The following is a 25,149-nucleotide window of genomic DNA, read 5'->3' as shown; positions in this document are numbered from 1 at the left end:
GGTGGTTGCGCTAACTTATTGACAGGTATAGTAAGTCCGACCATAAATGGCGGTGCTGATGGTGACGATACTTGCAATGCACAATAAGAGTCATTCACGTGAAAATGCACATCTACTGCAGCCACGTCTGCCAGTTCGGGTCGTACGCAATACATATATCCCAGGGGACCATATGAATATTCATGAAACGGTGGTGCGCACTAACTCTTGCCGCTGTTTCACGAAAGTTGAGGTGAACGTTGTTTAAAAACAAAATACATTGAAAATATATAAGATAATATCAGATGTTAGCCTACCATTCGCATATATATGTTTCAACTCGTTAAGTCACACGTGTTTATTCAAATGTAACAATTTGCATACGCATGACCAGGCAAAAAGATCAAGCGGAAATGTTGAGTTTTGTCAACATTCATGGCTGTCAAATCATGATTGAGACTAATTTTTCCAATTTTGAATCAGTGAGGCATATAAGAAAAACATGGCACGACAAAAATAGTGCAAGATATGAGCGGAAACGACAAACTCATTACAAGGCTGTATTTGGACCTCGTGCTAGATCGAATATATATAACTGGTTCACCACGTTGTAGAAATGTATTTCGAAATTACGTCTTGACTTTACATTGTATCCCGGTGGTTGACAGACTACCCTGACCCCCGCGTGCACCAGCCTTGCTGCGATGTAAAGACTGGCTATATAGACCACGAACAAGATAAATATTTAGAAAATTGACGCCACGGAAACAATTCATGTAAATGTGAAATAGCAATGAAACAATCCACCAATAGGGCAATGCTGTATCGGGTATTTTACCTCATTCTGAAATATTTGATTTTATATGTGTGCAGTAATAATTTCTGGATGTTGTTAGTGACGTCATTAATTCGACTTGCGCATATCCATCTAGTCCCTTATAAGGTCATTGTTTCCTTACGCGCTATTTTGTGCTGTTTTAAGGCGGTTATTTGCGGCGTAGGGTAGGCGTGGTGAGGCGCGCGTCAGCTTACAGTAATTTCACCAATATTGCAATCACCGTTGCTTACATGCTACGTAACTTTACTAGCTTTGACTTCCACTTTAAGTCTTCCCAGGTAATATTACCAACTTCGCTATCTTTGCAACTTTGTATTTTGTGTACCACTATTGACATTTGACCGATAGCTTTGGTCACGCAAGTGTTTCCTGTAGCTTCACACTTGGTCTTTTGTTTTTATGTAGATTAGTAATCGCCACAGTTATTTTCACATTCAGATTATTAATCCTATGCACATTAGTAATAACAGTTTTGCACACGCAATTCCCACACTTGTTAGTGTCAGGCATGTCATAACGTTTACAATATGCTGAACATAAGTGTGGCTGTTACACATAAAACAGCACGGCTATTCGTGCGATTAACTCTACGTAATGCGCATGTGCACATGTATTCAAAATTTATTACATTAGAGTAATTATATAAACGTGGTAATCCGACCAAGTTTTGATTTAAATACGAGATTTTGACGTAACCTGGGCAATTGGTAAATGAATGAGTCATTCTTTTCTATAAACAAATGAAATGTGATAATTATTCAATTTGTTTATGTACACGCATTTCTACAATAAACAAATAACGATTTTAAAGTTCTTTTGAATACGAAATGAGTCATACGATATTTGTGAATTTATCTGATTGGTTGGATATATACAGTTCAAGATAATCTGAAATGAATTGATCAAGTTATTGTAAGCACAGTATGTTTAGTATGACGGAGACAACATCAGTTTTTTTATGACACGGGCATGATAAAATGGCTGATATCCGAGTGCTATATATATATACTAGTATATAAAATACCACATTTAGAAAAGTACCAGTAGAATCAATAAACATTTTGCGATCCGCCAAAAGAGTGCTTGTCATTTAAGTGCCGATCGCGCGTTGGTAGATTTGCCGGTTGGTTGGGTTAATTATATGTTGTTAGTCGCATAATAAACTCTACACGTACAATGATAACAAATGCTTTAATAAAAAAACACTCTATATATGTATATAATAAACTATTCTACTATATGAAAATTAAAAATGCAATACAATAATTCAATGCAAATAAATGTGTCTTGCACGTCATTGTATACATCGCATAGGACCCATATTGACGTTATACGGCGACAGTGGCGTTTTAATTAAAGGGCGGTGGTCGTCGTGTCACGTCTATTCGATATGGGACTCATAACGACGTATACAACGCGTGTTAAATACATTGTTTATTTACATGGAATTCAAACACGCGCTGCGCGACGACCACCGCGCCTTAAACTCGTATTAGTTATCGCGGTGACTGATGAATGACACGTGGTAATTACCTTGAATGTACTTGTTTTCAGAGCATATGCCTAATGTTTAATTATCCTCGTGAAAAACTGAGTCTTGTTATATGGACTATGTCAAGAACGTGACTATGTGTTTTCAAGTTCTGTGTATAATATATAAAATGGAACATTTTTAGTTGTAGATGTTTACGATATTACGCGGTTCAAAAGAAACACTATCGTCAGAGTTACGTATAATCTGAGTAATTGTGACGAACGTTAATGGCACAGCGGAGAAAAACGGATCCTGAAATTAGTGTAATTTAGAACTGTTCATTCATGACAGGGTTTCTTCGAAAACAAAAACAAAAACTATTTCTATTCTGAAATAGACCGATTTACATTATAATTTCGATCATGTTTTAAATGTACATCTTAATTTTTCGAGACATTTACATAAACCTTTATTGGTAGTTTATCATTTGTGTTGAGATTCGGTCGAATTGAACGATTTGATGAGAGACTAGTCTGATTTTTTTGTAATTACTAATTCGCTGCGTGTTGCATCATTTTGTTTTTGAGGATCATTTTCTTCCAGAAGATGAGGATCATTGTATTTAATTTGAGATGTAGAGTGATCCTTTTGCATTACTAACTGTGTTCTACTTTAATCGTTCACTATTCGTTTTTATACCGTTTCATGTTCTTGGTTGGCTTAAATTTTGGTATTCATAGTATACAATTTTGGTATCAAATGAGTTAAACAAAAGATCTAATAATTAACTATCCCTTGTATACGGGTTTCTGCTAAGTTGAAATATGGCGTAGTATATGTATATAATTGTTTGTTTTTCGATTAACGCATATTGGCAACCGGATTACGACATCTAGTTTTGGGTATTCTATTTGTACAGTTTGGTTGTAAACACATCCTGGATGGGACTAGTATAAATCTTCCAAAGCTGTATTCGACGACATACCGGTGAAAGTAAATATACGGCGTGAATGTTAGATGAAAATAATGTTATCTATTCAGCGCACGATATCAAGGAAGCAAGCACTCAGCTTGTCATGGTGTACTTCGTTGTTGAAACATTTAATCTACAGACACAAAACAATTAAATTGACATTCTTACTTAGCGAGAGACTGAATGTCTCGAGCAGTAAATTACAGGTACTGTGATATATACATAATATGCACGTGCATTACAACAAACGAATGAATTGCCCAATCAGATAATAATTGTGATTGGCTATTGAAGTACGTCTCAGTTGGATCTCATCTTTCCGTTTTTTTCCGCTTTTGGTTACAATCTTCTTAACTAATCTATGCTATGTATAGTAGGAAATGTAGGGCATTTTATAAGGTCTAACATTCAGTCAATCACAGGACATTTCGGGACAAACGTACATTGCTAGAATACAGATGCAAGTGGGAGACTTTGTGAAAGTAATGTTGAGGCCTCGTCTCAAATCATATTGTATATGATTTTTTTGTAGTGTGTGCTGTATACAATATCGTCACAAAGTATCATAATTCGTCTCGCGTGATTTCAATGGAATCTCGTTCGCAAATACCCATACACAGTTATGACAGTTATGTTTTTGACGTGTTTACTAACTGAATGGTGTTGGTCTACCTGTGTGAGCGAAGCACACATCCACAATTTAATTTAAATTTAAATGTTAGCTCAAAATTGACGGAAATAATATGCCTTACTCATTATGAAATATATTTGCATATTATGTGAATATCATTTGAAGAGAAGTTTCCATGTCATTGTATTGGACGAACTGATATATTGTATTTGGAAGTGGAAACTGGTATCGGGTTAATTAATTCAGACGATTGAAGAATATCGTCCTTTCGTGGTGATTACCCGACAAGCATCACTTGTAATGTCATCAATAGGTCATGAAATTTGCATGTTGCGTTTGTAGTGTAGTAGTCTGACAGACAAGGTGACCAACCTGGATTTTGAGTCTATACAAAACGTTTTGGGTGAAATTTGGTCCCTGGCACCACTTTCTTGAGAATGATATATATATATATTGTATTGTATATTACAATAGGATACTTGCTAAATACATAATGCTTTGTCATTATGGTGTGGAACATGATAAATAGCTCAAAAAGAGCTAATGAAACATCATGTTCCTACCCTAATTATAAACTAGTCAAATTATCAGAAATATTCTTACAAATATTCAAAGGTTATGTATAAGAATACTTAAAACTGATCAAAAATATGTCATAAAAGTCATGAGAGTGACAGTTGTTATAGAAGTCAATACTGGGTTATTTATTACAGAGATACTTTTTAAGACCTTGTTTGAATTTGTATCGAGAGGTAATATTTTTAATGACACTGGCAATGAGTTCCAGAATAAGGTACTACTAATGAATTACACTGTGTTGACTTTGAGTTAAACGTTTCCTTTCCAAAAAAAAGTTTGCGTTTTCTACAGATCTTGTACTGTGCGAGTGCTGAATTGGGTCAAAATAATCTAGCACACATCTCGCATGATTATTATTTTTCAGATCAAAAAATAAAATTCCTGTTTGTAACTTACAAAGATATTTAATATACCTATATTTTTACAGAGTGGTTTGGAATGATCATAAAAGTTTGACCAATTAATTAGCCTCACAACTCGTTTTTTGTAGAATAAATAGTGGCTTAAGGGTTGTTTCATAAGTATGGTCCCAAACTTCTGTGCAATATGACAAATTTGGTAAAATAAGTGAGTTATAAATCATTACTAAGATTGATTGATTTAGGAACACAAGATCAAGAAGAACGCCCAAATAACTAAAAAAACTCGACCTGACTCAAAGAAATAGTATTAATTTTTAAACTGTTTGTGATTTTTACTTCTCTTCTATTTGTTTTGAAAATGGAGAAAATAGTTTTATCTGCATTAATGGTAAGTTTGTTTGACTTACACCATAATATAACTTTATTAAATTCACCTTGAATGTCAGACAAATTAATTTGACGAGAATTAAAGAAGCGGAACATCCTTATATCATCCGCAAACAGTTTAAAGCTAAAGACATCAGTAGAATTACAAATGTCGTTAATGTACAACAAGAACAGTAAAAAGCCTATAATTGAGCCCTGGGGAACACCACATTTATTTTCAAGCTTTTCTGAAACTGTATTGTTAGTTTTAACATAGTGTTTCTTGTTTGACAAGTAACTTTTGAACCAATCATATGCCATCCCTCTAAATCCCTAAGACTTCATTTTTTAAGTAAACATCATGGTCAATAGTGTCAAATGCTTTTTTTTTAAATCAATAAAAATACCAAACACAATATATCCTTTATCTAAATGGTTTGTGATGTCAGTTACAAGGTCAAGTAAAACAAGTTTTGTACTTCGTTTATTGCGAAATCCGAATTGTACGTCTGACAAAATATCAAATTTCTCAATAAAAGACATAATCTGTTTATTGACAACACTTTCAAAGATTTAACTGAAAACCGGAAGTATCGAAATTGGTCTGTAGTTGCCTAAATCTTCTGTTGAGCCCTTTTTATACACAGGAGTTACTCTAGCAATTTTAAGAAAATTTGGAAATATTCTGTGCTTAAAGGAGTTATTTATGATATGGGTATGTGAGCGACAGATGTACAAGAAAGAATCAACTACAAGTCTTGGGTGAACATTATCATAGCCACATGATTTCTTTAAATTTAGTTTGTGAATTTCACTCAAAATGTTAAGCTCGCCGACAAAATGAAAATATAAAGAATTACTAGTTGGAATTGGAGAAAAATGAGGCAAAGTCGACATTAAAATTTATTTGTGCTGCAAGTTTAGGCCCTATATTTGTATAAAAGTATTAAATTCATTAGCTATTTCCTTGTCTGTAGTTACATAATTTCCAATATTCCCTTCTAATTGACTTTGCAATTTCCAGGGGGTTTTGAGAATGTTACAATTTTTGTTTACAACTTCATTAATAATTTGCCACGTTTTTCTGATATTTCCCCTGTTTTCTAAAAAACGCTTGTAGTAATACATTTGTATAGCCTTTCTGGTGACAGTAGTTAGCATATTGCGATAATGTTTATATTTGCTTTTAAAATTTTCTTTTCCTGGATATTTGCACATTTTTTAATAAAGTTTATGTTTTGTTTTTACCGATTTCAGAATACCACTAGACAACCATGGTTTACCCAATGGTTTTCCGTGTGCCATTTTTTGCTTAATTGGTATATGCCAATATACTGCTAAAAATATTCATAAATTTTATTAATATATATGACATAAAGTTATCTTTGGGTCGATTTTGCTAATTTTCATTAAAATCCAAAATGGCCGCCGTAATATCATACAACAGCATTTCTATATCACTAGTTAACATTTTGTAGTGATTTAAAAAGCAGCGTTCTGGTTTGAGGGTACTGGAATGTGTTGTGAACCAATCATGTCATCATTTGAATATTTCTTATTAGCATACTAACCTTTATATGCAATGGTGCATGCAATCATCATGGCCACCGTAGTAATATATTATTGATTTCTCCACAATACTTTGAAGTTAAACTTTTGAAGTTATAAATGAAATAATTTTCTCAATTTATGACAACAGCGGATATGATGTCACGCTTTTCCCACAATCCTTTGCTGGAAGATCAAGATGTCAGACTACATAATACTGATGAAAAGTTGAATATCTAGAGAATGAAGCTGAAAGTGATGTAAATTGCATTCTCCTACATTTGTGGAGCTCTTTCTTTAGGGAGCATTGTGTTGTTCGCCTCGACTTCCCTTTTAAATTACTGTGCATGTTCTTGGACATTCTCATTTGCATGACCTCATACTCTAGCAACCATGACCACGCCCATGGCAATCTTGCTTACAAGTGTCGTTTTCACGAAGTTGTGCTAAGAATAGTATAGCACAGAATAGCACGTTTGAGTCAGAAGCACGAAATTTTGCCGGTTCTCTTTTGCATAAGGGGACGAGATCTGCTCACCAACCTCTAGACTCTCTGAAAAGCTATTTCCTGCATATTGAGGGGCAAATTTTGCTGTCACAAAAGGTTTCAGCTTGATTTTGGAGGGGCGACGCCTCCAACATTTTTTCGAGGGGACGACCGCCCCCCGCCCTGTGTTCGAACATAATGATATGGAGGTTACGTGACATACTTAATATGCATGCAAGTTATTACAAGCAAACCACTATAGATATGGGTATGCTACCGAATTGATGGGAGTAAAATTAGACACTGGAGTAAGGTGGTTGTGTCCCCTAGCTACCAAGCCAACACCAACACGTTCTTGATCAGTACATGTTGTACTGCCATTATATATTCATTATCATGGCAGTTTGTTGGTTGGTATTATCTTATCAACAACTGACATATTCATAACAATGTGAGTTCAATAGCCTATTGACTCAAGCCGATTATTGCTTCGTGCAGCTATAGTTATATATCGCGTTTGAACTTGGGTGCGCCTACACCGACGATTTAATCAAAACGTTTGTTTTTATCTGCTGGCACCTTGACTGTCTGCTGCGGTGCTTTTATTTACAATTCTAAAGTTAGCATTACTATAAACACTTACATATACGATGGGTATTACATTGTAAGGTTTCAGACTAAAAAACTAGGTCCGATAATAATAAACCGGAGAATGTGTGTTTATTTTCGAGACTGGGGAGTGCCATTTCGTAGCAGTCACGTTATGTAGTCATATGACCAACGGCAGCTGCAAACATGGCGGCTTATCACACAACTTTCGTCGTCTTGTGTACATTATATTGGTGTCTTTGCAGTAATTTGGTAAGTATGCGTATTTTGTTAATTACGTTTGTCTAATACGAGGCAGTGGAACAACGCTATACCTTTTAATCTCCGTATTTCGGAAATGAGATTTGTGTTGGCGAGGTGAAAATCAATGGGGGCGGGACATCGAGTAAGTTCACATCTTTTGTGCCGTACTCAACTCACGCTAAACGCTGATCACGTTTTTCTAATCGTGATATGATCAATGGATTTCGATATTTTGGAGCGTAGTTTAACCGACAGGCCACGTCGACATCAGCAATAAACCCTAAATACCAAGATACAGCGGTTCAGAATTCCAGTCATCGGTTCTAGGGATCTTATTGCACAACAACGCACAATGGAAAGTGCACAGTGTCGCGATAATACAACAAAAGATAGCTGAAAATGCAAGTGGGGTGAAAATATAAAGTACACAATACCTGAATCATTTTTATTTTGAGTTTCAGCGATAAAAGTAATAAAAAGATATCTTTAGCAAATTTTCCAAGTGAGCAAGAGAGAGATACCTTACACAAAATTATTTTGTCTCGACAATAAACACACTATAACATTTTCTTGACACCTTGAGAATAACGTCAGTACTTCCACCACATAAAAATATAATATTTTTATATAATATTTTTATGTAATATATTTTTTGTTTGTTTTCTGAACTATTTATTTATTGTATGTTTTTTTTCATTCATACTAAACTGTAGATTTTGATCTTGAGTTATCAGTGGAACAAATTTTAGACACAGACCATACTAAATTTTGTGTCAAATAAAATATCTATCCATCTATAATAACAATGAACACTATATTTAAGGGATTGACCATTTAAACTATGAAGGTGATGGTAGAATTGAAAAATGAAAATATTAATTAAGTGTTGCATATGCATAAAAAACAAATCTACAAGTCCTGAATATTTGTTTGCACACCGTATGATATTCTCTGAATTGACTGTGCCATCTCCAGAGTTCCATGAGCTTTTTATTTTCGGGCATATTAATATATATATATATATATAATACGAGTATAACGTAACATATTTTTAATTCTTTAGACAGTTTTGTTCATTTATGTTCATATGAATAAATAAGTGGGTACCATGCTGTGTACACAACCTGTGTAAAAATTATTGTTCATTTCCATGAAATTTGTTTTTAATGTAGCAAGGTCAATGTTACAAATTGAGTAATATATGGGGTGGTGTTTGTGTTTCTAGTTATGTCATATTTTTATAATTTAACCACAGATAATAAGCATCAGGTATGATTATTAATAAATAATGAGCTTTCACTCCAATTATTATTATATCATGAAATTTTGCTATCAGTATATTATTAAATTTCACAATCAAATTCTTTATAATACTAGTAGCATCGCGATGAGTGGCTTTCGCGGTGAGTGGCAGAGACTTGACTTTTCTTTGGAGTTGAGAATCTAATGTTGTATGTGCTACAACCAGTATTAATCTGGGAATACCATGTATAATTAAAATGATACAAAGTATATGAGATATGTAATTATATGCATAAATGATACACACTAATGAGAGAACGTCTTTCTTATTTACGAAAATATTTGTACCCAATTGTTTCACTGGCATGAAAATTCCTACCACCAATGCAAATTCACATAATTCTGTTTACTTTGCATGTGTACTATGATTGCATATTTTAATACATACACACTCAAAATATTTATCATATAACCTGGACAAAAGAAAGCATTATTTTTCCATGCCATGAGACATTTTCTCTATCTGTGTATTTTAGTATAGTATAAGGTAGTAAAAATGAATATACGTTAACTGGGATGTAACATATCCTCGCTAGTTTCTAGTGCACCCCTCATATTACTCGACAATAGTGTACAAATATTTTGTAAGCTATAATATAATGTGTACATATTTTAATACATACAGGTACATTCACAAAAATACACGCAAAATATTAATTAGAGAATTCATTATATAACCTTGACAAAGAAAATCATTATTTGTCAAACTTCATATGGAAATCCTAACAAATTAGATTTAAAGTTCACAACTGGCGGTTTAGCAATATTATCAAGTTGTCCAATGGTGGCTGTAGGATTTGAAAAAAAAATGAGATGATTGAAAATATTGTATTCACTGTCATTTATTTTGTAGTAAAATTGTTATGTACATGTATACCATAGAGTCCATAGTATCTTTTCCTTACTGATTTGACAACACTATGTACTTGACAGTTTCCAGTACTTGTGTTCTGTGTTATCCAGCATAAATATAGGATTGTTCGGAAGCATAAGATTGTAATGTGAATTTTGTTTATCAATACTGTATAATGACGCTATCTTCCGGGCCTACCTGTTATTCAGAGTCCCATATTGAGGCCGGGGGGCAAGGGGTAGCTGGAAATAAAATGATGAAGATTCATTTACAGTTAAAAAATAGGATTTACACTTTACAGATACAAGCTATTTCAAAATTACAGACGAATAAAATAGCTGATTACATTTCACAGCTTGTTCATGTCTACGAATTTACGGTTTTTATTCATTTAAATTACATTTTTATGTAAATAAAAACAATTGATTACAGCTTACGAAAATACCCAATGCCAACCCTCCATGTTGACTACCATGTCCCAGATCGTACTTACTTGTCAGTATCTGACTGGTATATACAAAACGTAACCAAGAAACCGTCGGAATAGTAAAAAAAAAAAGCTAAAAGTCAGTAGCCCGTGCCGAGAGAGCCACACAGATATAACTTTACTCATAGAAATTGAGAATCACAATCTACCTCCATGATTCAGCCAAAACAACAACAAACTTGAAACAAAAGAAACTGTCTGATATAAACGACCTGCGTCTATGAAAATCAAGTCTTATCAGCCTTGCTTTCCAAGCGAGAGAAGGTCAAAGTCAATCTACCATGATTGTTTGATTATATCATGGAAGGTACTAACATAGTATTGTTACCTTCTATGGTTATAACACCAATTCAAGCTGTTAGATAGGTTGATTATTAAAGGTGCCCTAGAACCAAAATTTGGGACGTTAATCCCTCCGGCAACGAAAAACGGTGATAACCTCTGACAACTAATAAATTAGTAATTTTATGAATTTATTAGTTGTCTAAGTAATAACCAAGAGGTGAGTTCTTTTACCGCAGCGATAGCTATATTAATTGCAACCCAATCGATTCCGGGAAAAGACCAAAACGTAATTGAAGGCAAATAAACATGTGAAGCATAAACGACTGTTTCGAGTTGTAGTGTAAAAAAGGGGTTGACTTTTGAGGAGAATGGAAATCAGTCAATTTGAGGGTGTCACAATAAGCGAGGGAGCAAATCATTTTATATGCTACGAAAAAGTGAAGACCTTGAATGTACTTTATGTACTTTAGTTCAACGTAACGTCATTTTTGTTTGATTACCTAACGCTTTTAGGTTCATGTGCTGTAAGTTACAGAGCACATACCTAAGCGGCCGTCCCTCAGCAAATAATGAAGCAAAGGCATTTTCAGTGTCAAAATCGCGAAACTATCCGTTTTTTACGCAATCTGGAAAGTTTGAATTACTAAATGAAGTACAGAACGACGAAGGTGAAATATTCAAGAACCAGCACATACCAAAAATCTCAAAAGTGAATATTCTAGGTGTATTTGAGGGGATTTTTTACACTGCAAATTAGAAACAAGTGTACTGCAACTCAATGAACTTGTAATATTCAAAATCTGTTCTACTTTCGGTTGTTGACCTCAGGTCATACAGTATGCAAAGATGTACAAATGATAAGCATCAAAACGCTATCAATTCGGGATTCAGGAATCCTGGATTAGTAGGGTATTTTTATTTTCAGTTTAATGTGAAAAAACGTCAGTGATACTATCCTAGTACCACCAAAATACAGCAATTAGTATTAGCTAGACTAGTAAATCAATTTCTAGTTATACTAACTCACAAAATGTATTATAATGTAAACTGTCATGAGCTTACATTATTATACATTGCACTCCCAGGGCTGTTCACATTTTGTGTATATAATCATTGACTAAACTAACGAACTATGCAATCTATTTGTAAATAAAGCAGTTTTAAATTCTACTTTACATCCCCTGTGAAGACAAGAGAACCTCTTATATATAACACATGTGTATGAAAGGAAAAAAATCGCCATGACCTGTCAGTTTCCATGGCAACTCAAGTTTCATAATGATCGTCACCATGCCGAACTTAATCTATAGCCAAAATAGTGACGCATGTCGTCTGGACGTTAGATGAAGTTAATGAAAACTGATCAACGTACTGATTGGACTGATCGATCTCGAAGAAGATCAAGAGTAAATCTTCACTGCAGTAGTGATAACAAAAGTAGATTAAAGTGAAGCTACCGAGGATTCTATTTTCAGCAAATACTTGAGAGGCCAGTGAACGCTATTTTAAAATAAGCATGAACTTTTAGAAAATTTCAGTCAACGGCACCCCATAACCGTAAACTGCTTATGGCTTTTGTTGTGTTGTGTGTGTGAAAGACGTAACCTCACCAGCAGCACCATAAGTAATAAATCTATAATTTTCCTAGTAACAGAATTTAGTATGTAGAATGTAGTGAATTCAAAATATAGGTCATGGTGGTAGGTAATTGTAGTCCTTGTTAATTGTTCAATATACCCAGACTTTTGAAACAAACTTGCTAATTATTTTCTTTGTTTATTATTCTAGGCAGATGGACGATCTTTCACTGTTGACTGGGATAATGACTGTTTTTTGAAAGATGGCAAGCCATTTCGTTACATCTCTGGAAGTATACATTATACAAGAATACCTAAATTCTATTGGCAAGACAGACTAAAGAAGATGTACACTGCTGGTCTTAATGCTGTGCAAATGTAAAAAGAAATTGTTTGTCAGGGGTGATGGTTAAAAAATCATGGAAATATTTTTTGTTTGATTTTCATTCATGCTCAGATTGACTGCCATTTTGTTTAACTTATGCAATTTCTTAGCAGTATCTATTAAATAGCTAATCCAAGCCTTCTCAAGCACAACCACCTATGAATCTGAATAAAGGTTCCTCCAAGTCCCATTTGTGAATAAATTTTAGTTTTGAAAACATACATGCAGTACTTTACTTTACATATTGTTTACTTTCCTTTGTGGTATACAGTATTATTCTCTGTAACCACGGTAATAACTTAATCATTATACTACTACTAGATACATTCCATGGAATGTGCATGAACCTACCGAGGGAAAATTTGTTATGGAAGGAGATGCTGATTTGCCAGGATTTCTACAGCTTGCCAATGATACTGGTCTACTGGTTATAGCAAGAATTGGACCATACATATGCGGCGAATGGGATATGGTAATAACTCTATTCTTTATATGTTAATTGAATGGCAACTATTGTCATGGCAACTGTCATCACCAAATCCGATATTACTGTCAAATGACTCTCAGATAATTTTATGCATCGCAAAATATTCGTGAAACAACTGAATATTGTATATCACTGGTGTCACAAAGATTTTTATTTGTGTTCTAGGAGTCAGTAATTTTCCCTAAAGACCTAGGGAGTCACCATGACTTTCCCTAAAGAACTAGGGAGTCACAGTGCTTTCCCTAAAGACCTAGGGAGTCACAGTGACTTTCCCTAAAGACCCAGGGAGTCACAGTGACATTCCCTAAAGACCTAGGGAGTCACAGTGACTTTCCCTAAAGACCTAGGGAGTCACAGTGACTTTTCCTAAAGACCTAGGGAGTCGCAGTGACTTTCCCTAAAGACCTAGGGAGTCACAGTGACTTTCCCTAAAGACCTAGGGAGTCACAGTGACTTTCCCTAAATACCTAGGGAGTCACAGTGACATTCCTAAAGACCTAGGGAGTCACAGTGACTTTCCCTAAAGACCTAGGGAGTCACAGTGACTTTTCCTAAAGACCTAGGGAGTCACAGTGACTTTTCCTAAAGACCTAGGGAGTCACCATGACTTTTCCTAAAGACCTAGGGAGTCACTGTGACTTTCCCTAATGACCTAGGGAGTCACTGTGACTTTCCCTAATGACCTAGAGAGTTGCAGTGACAATCCCTAAATCCCTAGAGAGTGGTAATGACTTTTGCTGAATTTTGTCTTTGCAAATGCTCATAAATTATAAAATAGCAAATTGTTCTTCTAGCGGCTAAAACAATTGAAGGGTTTACTTTATTTTTTAAAATCTATGTACCTAAAATCTATGCACATTTCTCATTGTTTGTGTTAATTTTTTCACTATTGGACATAGTCTTCCATTGCAGATCTTGATCACAAGTTGTAGGGTAAATTATTCAGATTTATTTTGTGATTTTTCAAAAGCAATAATTCAACATGTGTTTTATTTTTTGATTGTAATCTTTTGTCCTAGGGCGGTTTACCATCCTGGTTATTGAAAAACAATCCCAAAATTCAGTTGAGATCATCAGATCCAGATTACCTTAATCCAGTGGATAAATGGCTGGATACACTGTTTCAGATCATCTCGCTATATCTCTACAAAAACAAAGGACCCATTATATCGGTACAAGTAAGTACAAATTGTCAATAAATAAACACTGATTTGTGGTATTTCTCATTTTAGAAATTTATTTTCACCAAAATATTCACAATGTTTGATGGTTTTTCTGAATGTTTGTTAGCACATTTACTCTATCAGAAGCCATCTTCCATAAAAGTGCACATACACCAAGTTTTGTTTTTTATTTTATGCTGGAACGTTAAAGTATGACTAATAATTTGATCATGGACCAACTTCTGTCATTAAGGTATGTGCTACTAGTAAAGCAAATACCGTATATATTCCACTTGTGTTTTTTTCTACTAATATTTGTGAGTGAAGATTGACGGTAAAATCTGAGATGCAAACCAGCAAGCTGAGATGCAATCATGCAATCTGAGATTTGAACATGCAATCTGAGATGCAAACCAGTAAACTGAGATGCACCTCTGTGTCTGCATCCACTCCAAGTTCATTAACTGTTCATGAAATATTGTCATTATCCCACCTCCTCTGAGGGAGTGGCTATCCCGCTACTTTTAAAATCCTTTACTACATTCCCCTGAATTCATAGTTACTAGGGAAATCATGAGTCTAAATCGTCCAAGATACAAATATTATTCAGTTAATTGATGCTGAAATGTTTGTTCGGTAACCCCAGGCATTTTTGCAATATGTACTGCATTAAACTCATAACCAAATATTAAAGTTGTTTCCCGCCCACATAAACTTTCATGAAAGAGATAAATGATGTTGATCATCCTCAACCGAGATCAAACTGCACAACTGCTTGTATGCAGCATACAACTTCACCAATCACCATATCAACAATAATTAATAGAACTACCACTCAAAGCTGAATGGTATTGGATTATCTGACAGCCATTTTCTTGGCATGAAACAAAATGGTATGGTACACCAGACAACTCGAACTATCGGTGCCACTTGTTGAAAGTCAGGTGACCCAGAGTCACATGATGCATGTTGTGCTTTTTAGCCCCCGCCGGATCTGCGATCCGGGCGGGGGGTATTAATTTGGGTCGTGTCTGTGCAATGTGTGTGCACATTTTCATGTTACCAGCTTTTTCTCACACATGTGTGATCCAATTCAGTTCAGAGTTGGTACAGAGACAGAAATTGATGGTGCTATTGTGCACATCAAGTTATTTTTTCGATTCTTCAAAGTTTCATTGTGTTTTTCCTTGATTTTTAACATTTTTCCTTCAAAATCCGACTTTTCCCGAAATTACCCGAGTTTAATCCGAGTTTTGATGACGCTTACGCAGTTCTCGTCTCGGTGGAAATCAGTCAATTTTGTGAGGATATTGTATCCCGGAATTGTATCTTTATTTGCGCAACGCTTCTATGGACAAAATTGTGTCTCGTCAATTTCAAAGGTAAGAAACTGTGCTTGTTATGGTATTTATACACTTTGTATTATCGTTTGTGTGTCGGGTTTGGTGATCGTGAGAAACTATTGCTAACCTGGCGAGAGTTTCGCCAGAAAAACTGCCTTTTTATTATGGTTGTAGAAACTGATTATGTATTGTGTAAATTGAAAGTTTACCTCGTGACTTAAGAGGTTTGCAGTGCTCTCACCGGGATTCAAACGTCGTGGTGGTGTCGGCGCAATGCTGCTCTGAGACGCTTGCCAGACTCTGCCTCGCTCAAAATCATTATCGCCATGCTTGATTTCCGCAACATTTACATTTGTTTATGATTTCCACAGCTATTGTTCTATGAGATGCGTCCTCGCTGTTCATAAACAGCCATAAACAAGTTTAGTTGGGTCGGCATGTACTCATTGAAAGTGTTGGTTTATTTACGTAATCCACTGATCACGCAATAGGCGAAGTTAAAAATATGTCGCTACTCAGGAGAGCTTGCCCACAACGCTAAATGTCCCAATATAAACGTACCGGTACGTTTATTGTTTCCACAGAAAAATTCCACCCGGCACATTTTTATTTGGGACGGTACGTTTATTTATTTTTCTAAATCCAATTAAAAAACTCATGCCTTTTTCCCTATGAGAAACGAAGCCAAAAGATCGCACTAAAACATCGGTAAATCTGGTCTTTCGTGTTGCTTTCACCATGAGGTCGCTGAACTGTCATATTTAAATGCTTTATGGTAATTTGAGCACATGGGCACCATCCAGCATTTTGATTGGTTGATTAGCGACTTGACCTATCTGGTCAATAAACACGCGTCGTGGGCATGGATAACATGGCGGATATTGTCTCATCGAGCGTTAACATGTAATCGAAAACATTTGCTTACGATAAAACTAAGTTGAATTTTACTTGCATTTCATAACAATTCAACGAATTTATTTTTTGTACGTTAATATAATCACTACTGAGTACTAATCAACAATTACAACACTACCGTAAGCTACCGTACCGTGATCATTTGCTACCAACAAAAAAATAATGCATAATAAATATAGTGAATATTTTTTGTTGTCATGTGAACAGTTTTTTTGATTGACTGTAATTTTCCAACATTTCATGACGTCTATTGTAGCACCAAATTATGGCCTTTCACTCCTCCTTGACGTCTATTTAAACGATTATACGGCATCTTGTCGCCAGCCACGAATGTCACACTAGACGAACTTGATCGATACTGCCGACCATTCCATGCATTTTTATCGACGCATGACGACACGCAAATCGCAAGTATTGTCCTTGCAACAATTTCGCGCAATACGTCACCACTATACAGTGACTGATTTAATTTTTATTCAACATTAAAACAAACTACAGTGAGTTGTTCTATGGTCGTATAAAAATAAAATAAACTACATTAAGATACAGTAAAGTTAACCAACTAAACAGAATGCTAAATAAAGCTAAATAATATTACAAACACATATAGAATCACAATAAACTTGTACGATACAGTACAATACAATACTCTAACTACTATTGCTAAGGAGTGGAAAATCACATTCACATTAGAGTCATAACTATGGAAAGAATATTTTTATATTTGGTGCATGGAGCTGCTCATATATCATCTGCATACATTTTTGTATGTATTGTGCAGTTTACCAGCCAGTCAGACTCGAGTAGTGATTGATTTGCTACTTCATTACATCTTGCAGCCTTTCAAACAGTATATTGCTAGACATGCATCAATTGTTGTCCATGTATATTCCTAATTGCTCAGTGAAAACTTGCAATTTCTTTCTGGCTGGTATAAATATATTTAGTAATATGTTTTCGTACTGAAAAGACAGTACACAAATATCTTTTTAAATTAAATTTAACAGCTAATGGGAGCATATATGCTACAACCTCTGCTTACTTTTGACTAAATGTTTTTTTGTTTTTTTCAGGTGCAGAGCCAGAATTTTTTTCTCGGAAAGCAAAGCCACTGAAAATTACTGCATATATTACAAAAGCATACTATTCGCTGCATGTCTGACAATTGTATAAAGTTTTGCAGGTCGTCTTTTTTTTTTTGAGAAGTGCTGTCAACCAAAGCATAAATATGTGTTTCTCTGTACATAAAAGTTCAATTTCACACGATTTGTTAATATTAATGTATGATAATAAAAACTTGATAATATTTTTCTGGATTCTTGCACTTTATTTGTATTATTGTCATATGAGAAGTACTCTTGTCCTTATTTAGAGATATTGAAACTAATTCAGGGCCACAAACTACATGTAGATCTGTACATGAAGTACATGGGAAGTAAAGTTGTTGACACAGGTAATGTACACCAAGGATCATTGCAGTTTCTCAGTTCCTCATCTGGTGCTAGTACTTGTATGACAAACAGTATCTTTGCCCTGTTACTGACTAAAATATCAAAAGTTTTTCGCTGGAACAGTTCTGTGATTGACAGTGTTCTTGTATTAGGAATACAGTTGTACAAGGAAGTTTATCCAAACAGACACAACACTGACTCTTCAACATATTTGCAGATCTGATTTGCATACTTGCATGTCATTTTACCTGTTGTACTTGTTTGTTGCTCTCTGGTGTTCTTGCTGAGAATGCCATAGAAATCATGTTTGCCAATTTACATCCATGCCAAAAACTGGACAGATTATATGTTGCAACTTTCAGTGTCATTCATGACCTGTTTGATTGGATAAAGTTTTACGACTTGGAGGCCATTTTTTCCCTCAAAAATCTAAAAAAAACAAGCTTTTTCTAGCTGTTAACAGCTTTTTCTCAGATATGTGTCATCCAGTTTTGTTCAAAGTTGGTACAGGGACAGGTAATAATTGTTTACAAGTGCACATCGCATTATATGTTTAACAAGTTATAAATTGTCTGAGAAAAGCCAAATGAATAAATTATTACCCCACCCCCTAAAATTGTAACACATCAATTCTGAACATTTAATAACAGAATTTTAATACAGCTCATAATGAATTAATTCACTCTGACACAAACTAAGTTCAATATAAGTTTTTAAATTTTTTTCTGAGCGGGGCTATGACATGACATGTCATGTCTTGTTCAATAAAATTTCTTCATCAATGCAATACACACTTGCTTTGTCAAATATATGTAGCACATTTAAATCTTAGAGTTGTATGTTCGTATTTCAGAATTACATGTGTGCATTGTCAAATAAAAAAATCACATTAAGAAATGACACTTCGAAATAGTCAACCGAAATGTTTGCTTAGAAAAATTATAGCAACAAACCAAATAAGACAAGGTATCAAATTTGGCATGGATACAGTGTCATAATAAAATGTGATATATGTTGACCCTTTCCCAGGTAGTCAAGGGATTGGATAGCTCAGTAAATAGAAAATACACTGCTTCCTCGTAAAGAAATTTTTTTTGTATTCCACAGATTGAAAATGAATATGGTAGTTATTATTCCTGTGATTATGATTATTTGAGATTTCTACGAAATAAAGCAATGGACAAACTTGGCGATGATGTGGTGCTATTTACAACGGATGGTCCCACTCAGAATATGTTGAAATGTGGTACATTGCAAAATGTATTAACAACGGTGGACTTTGGATCAGGTAAGCATACACTGCAAATCAGGTAACCATGCACTGCAGATCAGGTATGGATGCACTGCAGCTCAGGTATGCATGCACTGCAGCTCAGGTAAGCATGTACTGCAGATCAAATAAGCATGCATTGCAGATCAGGTAAGCATGCACTGCAGATCAGGTATGGATGCACTGCAGCTCAGGTATGCATGCACTGCAGCTCAGGTAAGCATGTACTGCAGATCAAATAAGCATGCATTGCAGATCAGGTAAGCATGCACTGCAGATCAGATAAGCATGCATCACAGATCAGGTAAGCATGCATCACAGATCAGGTAAGCATGCATCACAGATCAGGTAAGCATGCACTGCAGATCAGATAAGCATGCATCACAGATCAGATAAGCATGCATCACAGATCAGATAAGCATGCATCACAGATCAGATAAGCATCCACTGCAGATCAGATCAGATAAGCATGCATCGCAGATCAGGTAAGCATGCACTGCAGATCATGTAAACATGCACTGCAGATCATGTAAACATGCACTGCAGATCAGATCAGCATGATCTGTAGAATATCATCATGTTATAATTTCACAATGAGACTATTGTTATTATCTGTGACCCAAGTTTTGAAAAGTACTTCATCTCTTTATAACTACCTTCACTGCTGTTTTCTTTTCTGTACCACAGGTGGTGATCCTAAAAATCCTTTTAGCAAGCTGAGAAAATTCCAACCAAATGGACCTTTGGTAATCATATTATTTATTTACGTGATTATATGAACAATTTAATGGATACATATTTTTTTGCAAATTCCTAAATGTTTGCTTAAGGTACATCGATACAAAAAGTTCTTGTTTACATCACTCTGTTTTTGTTATGTTTCCCATCTTTTTAGCATTTGTGTTAAACCAGAGGAACACCTTTTTGACACATTATGCATTGCTACACAATACACACTGATAGACGATCCAATTCCACATTGACGCCATCCGGGCATTATCTGTGGCAACACATTACGGTATATAAATGTTTGAAATATTCTTCAAAACCAATTTTTGTTGTTGCATAAATCAATGCTTATCAATTACTTTTATGGGAACTTATTTGAATAGGTAACCATTTATAGCGTAATGTGAATACAGCCAAAATCGATTGGTAAATGAATGACTAAGGTATCTATCTACCTTAAATGTAAAATCTTAGAACTTCAAGGAAACAATGAATATCCAAGGGTGACCTGTATGATCTGATTAATCAGGATATGTTTAATTAAAATCAGCTAAATCTAATGCTGAATCAACCATACTATTGGCTCTATTGAAAAACAAATGCCCTAATTACGAAAAATTTCTAAGAATATTGATTATCCATTTCCCCTTTGTGGGTGCAGTGTGATATGCAAATTGGTTGGTGTTATGTGCACCATTGATGGGTGTAATGTGTACATTGGTAGATGTGATGTGGTCATGCATTGATGGGTGTGATGTGTACATTTGTAGATGCGATGTGGTCATTGATGGGTGTAATGTGTACATTGGTAGATGTGATGTGGTCATTGATGGGTGTAATGTGTACATTGGTAGATGTGATGTGGTAATTGATGGGTGTGATTTGCATTACATTTAGGTGTGATGTGATGTGCATATTCTATGATGTGTACACCATTCCCACCAGTGGGTGCAATACACTGGATATTGGCATGTATGATGTATTCATTGGTGGGTATAATACATACATTGGTAGATGCAATTCACACATTGGTAGATGCAATGCACAGTACATTGGTTGGTGCAATGCATGGTATATTGGTGGATATGATGTACACATTGGTGGATATGATGTACACATTGGTGGATATGATGTACACATTGGTGGATATGATGTACACATTGGTGGATATGATGTACACATTGGTGGATATGATGTACACATTGGTGGATATGATGTACACATTGGTGGATATGATGTACACATTGGTGGATATGATGTACACATTGGTGGATATGATGTACACATTGGTGGATATGATGTACACATTGGTGGATATGATGTACACATTGGTGGATATGATGTACACATTGGTGGATATGATGTACACATTGGTGGATATGATGTACGCATTGTGGATATGTTGTACACATTGGTGGATATGATGTACGCATTGGTGGATGTACACATTGGTGGATATGATGTGCACATTGATGGATATGATGTGCACATTGATGGATATGATGTACAAATTGGTGGATATGATGTACACATTGGTGGGTGAGATGCATACATTAGTGGGTCCAATGCATGATCAGAGATATGATGTACACATTGATGGATACGATGTACACATTGGTGGATATAATGTACACATTGGTGGATGAGATGCATACATTAGTGGGTCCAATGCATGGTATATTGAGAGGTATGATGCAGACATCCATGATGTGTACATGCCATGAGCCACTATTGTCTAGATTTGTTGCAGGAGTTAATCTTTAGTGAAAGTTTTAAATTATCCCTTTCGCAACTTATTCAGTCATAGTGTGTAGGCCAATCAGAATGACATAATCATGAAATTGACATGCCGATATAATACAAGTGTTTCAAGTTATAGCACCACTGATCTGTTTTTGTGCGAGAATTGGAAGGGGTGATTTCTAGTTTTTTACAATTTATTCAGTTCCCAGTGTTTTGATGAGCTATTTACGTTTACGCATCAAAATCAAAAGTTTCTGAGATAATGACAGAACTTAAAACTTGTCTCTTTTACAGATCAATTCTGAATATTACACAGGATGGCTAGACCACTGGGCATCTCCACACTCTGTAGTGAACAAAGACAGAATTGTTAAAACACTGGATTCTATATTAGCAATGAACGCCTCTGTAAATATGTAAGTTGACACCAGAGATTTATAAGATGGTTGTTATGCAACTTGGAGTGATGCACAATGAAGATCTGATTTTGATGTCATTAAAATTGCAAGATGCTTACAAATCGTAGAGCACACATTCCTAGTAATACTAATGCAAATGAGTGAGTTTTAGAAAAAATTGAGTGGTTTTTATTTCAATTTGCAAAGCATGTATTATGTGAATTTTCGATTTGACATATTTTCGTTCATTTGTTTACACAATCAAACCTGATCTTTGTTGCATATCACCCTACATAGGTACATAATTTACATACCCCTGTCTGGTAAATTCTAGTTCGTTGGAAAATAACTGTGATATTTTTGGTGCAATTTCAAATCCATGTTAATCTTTTTTTTCCAAAAAAATAAATAGCATTCATTCATATTAGAATTTTTCAATAATTCTAATTCTTGGTACCCATCTGATTTCACCATTTGTAGTTAAAGAAAATTTTTTAATTTGATAATACTTTTTTACTATATAAACTAATGATAAATGTCCCCAAAATTATAATTTTCATAGATGTTTGACCAGTTTGTTTACAAAAAATAGTTCCAATATGACAGCATAAAATAAAACACTATTGTAAAAGTCTAGGAAATCTGATCATCTGTTTAAATGGTAGCCTCTAACCTTTATTCTCTGTGTTTACTCGCAACTGCCCATGTGTACCAGTATTTTGAACTTGCCTAGACTGATCACATTGAAACTTGACACATACACCATATGCACATAATTTTGTTTTGTGATCAATTTCCATTTTTGTTTAAGTGATTTGGGTCAAGTGATTTTGGTCATGTTAATGATGAAAGCGCTTGTATTAGTCTTGCTTCTCAATAGTTGCCTACAGAGGGCGCACAACAATGCAATGGCTCATGGTATAAGCATTTCCACAGTATGTACAATACAAGAAATTGTTACATTAATCTCTCCTCATTTGTACATAACGTGACAAATTGTATCATGAATTTTTATAAAAACTGGCATTATTATGACAAAATTTGAGCTTTATGTGAGTTCAAAACTAAATGTGGAACATGTCAAAGTAAACAAACACCTTGAAACAAGCCGGTAGGCTGGTTGGCAATCCGCTCCGCTCCGCTCAAAAACAAGCAACATGTTTTTGGTTGTTTCCATAGTGTGACATAAACGTGAAGCTAACGTCGATTTATAACTAAATGGGCCCATATACGAAGTTTGCAAAAATCATTCAGTCTTTAGAAGTCACTTAGTTTATTACTAGGATGTATTCTTCTGTTACATCATTTATTATTTCCATCCGTTTTGCGATAGTATTTTCTAGAATGAAGGCAGCATTTACAGTTCATTCAAAGTTCAAAGTTGCGTTGGGATTACGTTGATACAGTGTTACAATGTCGGCGCTGGTGATCTCCTACCAGTGCGCAACGTAGCCAAAATAAAAAGCATGGTCATTTGAACACTGCTATTACAAAACCACAGTCAGCTGGCATCGGTGTTGCTGGGTGTATATGATAGAGGGAAGTTGTGCAACCAAATTTGCCGAGTTCACAGTTTTTCCCCGATAAAAATATAACTAAGGCAAAAACTCATGGTTTTTCAGCATTTTTGTAATAAAGACATTATTCTCTATCAATAATCCGCCCAAAATAGGAACATTTCTACTAATTCTTGTGTTTTTTCGATGTTTTTCGAAAAACCTGCGATTAGGCTGCGAAAGTAGAACATTTTGGAACAGAAGAGCATCGCCAGGCGATGGACCCGGGGCTCTTTGGCAACAACCGCAAACGTATCGTGTCCAGCCATTGGTTGGCCACATAGAGGTCAAAATACATGTTCTATTTTTACACGTTAAGTTTGGCTCTTCCGTTTCACCCCCTCCTGAATGTTCTATTTTCGCAGCCTAATCGCAGGTTTTTCGAAAAACGTCGAAAAAACACAAGAATTAGTAGAAATGTTCCTGTTTTGGCCGGATTATTGATAGAGAATAATGTCTTTATTACAAAAATGCTGAAAAACCGTGAGTTTTTACCTTAGTTATTTTTTTATTGGCAAAAAACTGTGAACTCGGCAAATTTGGTTGCACAACTTCCCTTTATCATATACACCCAGCGACACCGTTGCCAGCTGACTGTGTACAAAACTGGTAGGAGGTAATACATTTGGGGCGAAAGTATTCAAAAATCAGTTTTTGGATGTTGCAATGGCAGTGGTGGGCCAGGATTTTTTTCCAATTAGTGACGGCACAACCTACTTGTGAAGTATGAACAAAACCAGCCGAGCCGAAAAAATCACAGAGGAGTTAAAAGCCGTTGCTGGTGAAAAGTTACCCCAACTTTGGGGTCAAATTTCTTGGTAATGAAAAAAGATATCAAAAATTCAAATAGTAACTTTGTGCCCACACTCAAGCTGAGTAGAATGAGCTATGTCTGAAGTGTTTTATCCCAAATTTGTAGGAGGAGATACATTTGGCGCGAAGCTATCCAAAAATCAGTTTTTTTGGCTGTTGCTATGGCAACGGTGGGGCAAAAAAAATTTTCAGATTTTTCCTAATAACTAGGGTGAAATAGTGACCCTACCTGCCAAGTTTGAAAGAAATCGGCCAAGCCTGAAAAATCATAGAAGAAATCATACGTGAAAACACTGGAAAGCA

The 25,149-nt window shown here is 35.2% G+C and overlaps 1 protein-coding gene across 1 annotated transcript in view; it reads left to right on the top strand.

Moving 5' to 3' along the window:
• The first annotated feature begins 8,014 nt into the window (after positions 1-8,014).
• Positions 8,015-25,149, top strand: part of LOC100373531 (beta-galactosidase-like) — a 28,591-nt gene continuing 11,456 nt past the window's right edge. Inside the window, exons 1-7 of the mRNA XM_085501351.1 lie at positions 8,015-8,098; positions 12,805-12,971; positions 13,300-13,450; positions 14,485-14,643; positions 19,445-19,625; positions 20,295-20,353; positions 22,374-22,495. Of these exons, the coding sequence (XP_085357477.1) occupies positions 8,033-8,098; positions 12,805-12,971; positions 13,300-13,450; positions 14,485-14,643; positions 19,445-19,625; positions 20,295-20,353; positions 22,374-22,495 (905 nt within the window). The 5' untranslated portion in view covers positions 8,015-8,032. The remainder of the gene's footprint in view (positions 8,099-12,804; positions 12,972-13,299; positions 13,451-14,484; positions 14,644-19,444; positions 19,626-20,294; positions 20,354-22,373; positions 22,496-25,149) is intronic.

The sequence above is a fragment of the Saccoglossus kowalevskii genome, chromosome 7 (assembly GCF_978046115.1).
Source record: "Saccoglossus kowalevskii chromosome 7, keSacKowa6.1, whole genome shotgun sequence".
NCBI lineage: Eukaryota > Metazoa > Hemichordata > Enteropneusta > Harrimaniidae > Saccoglossus > Saccoglossus kowalevskii.
The sequence above is the reverse complement of the archived record's forward strand: the minus strand, read 5'-3'. Positions and strand labels throughout refer to the sequence as shown.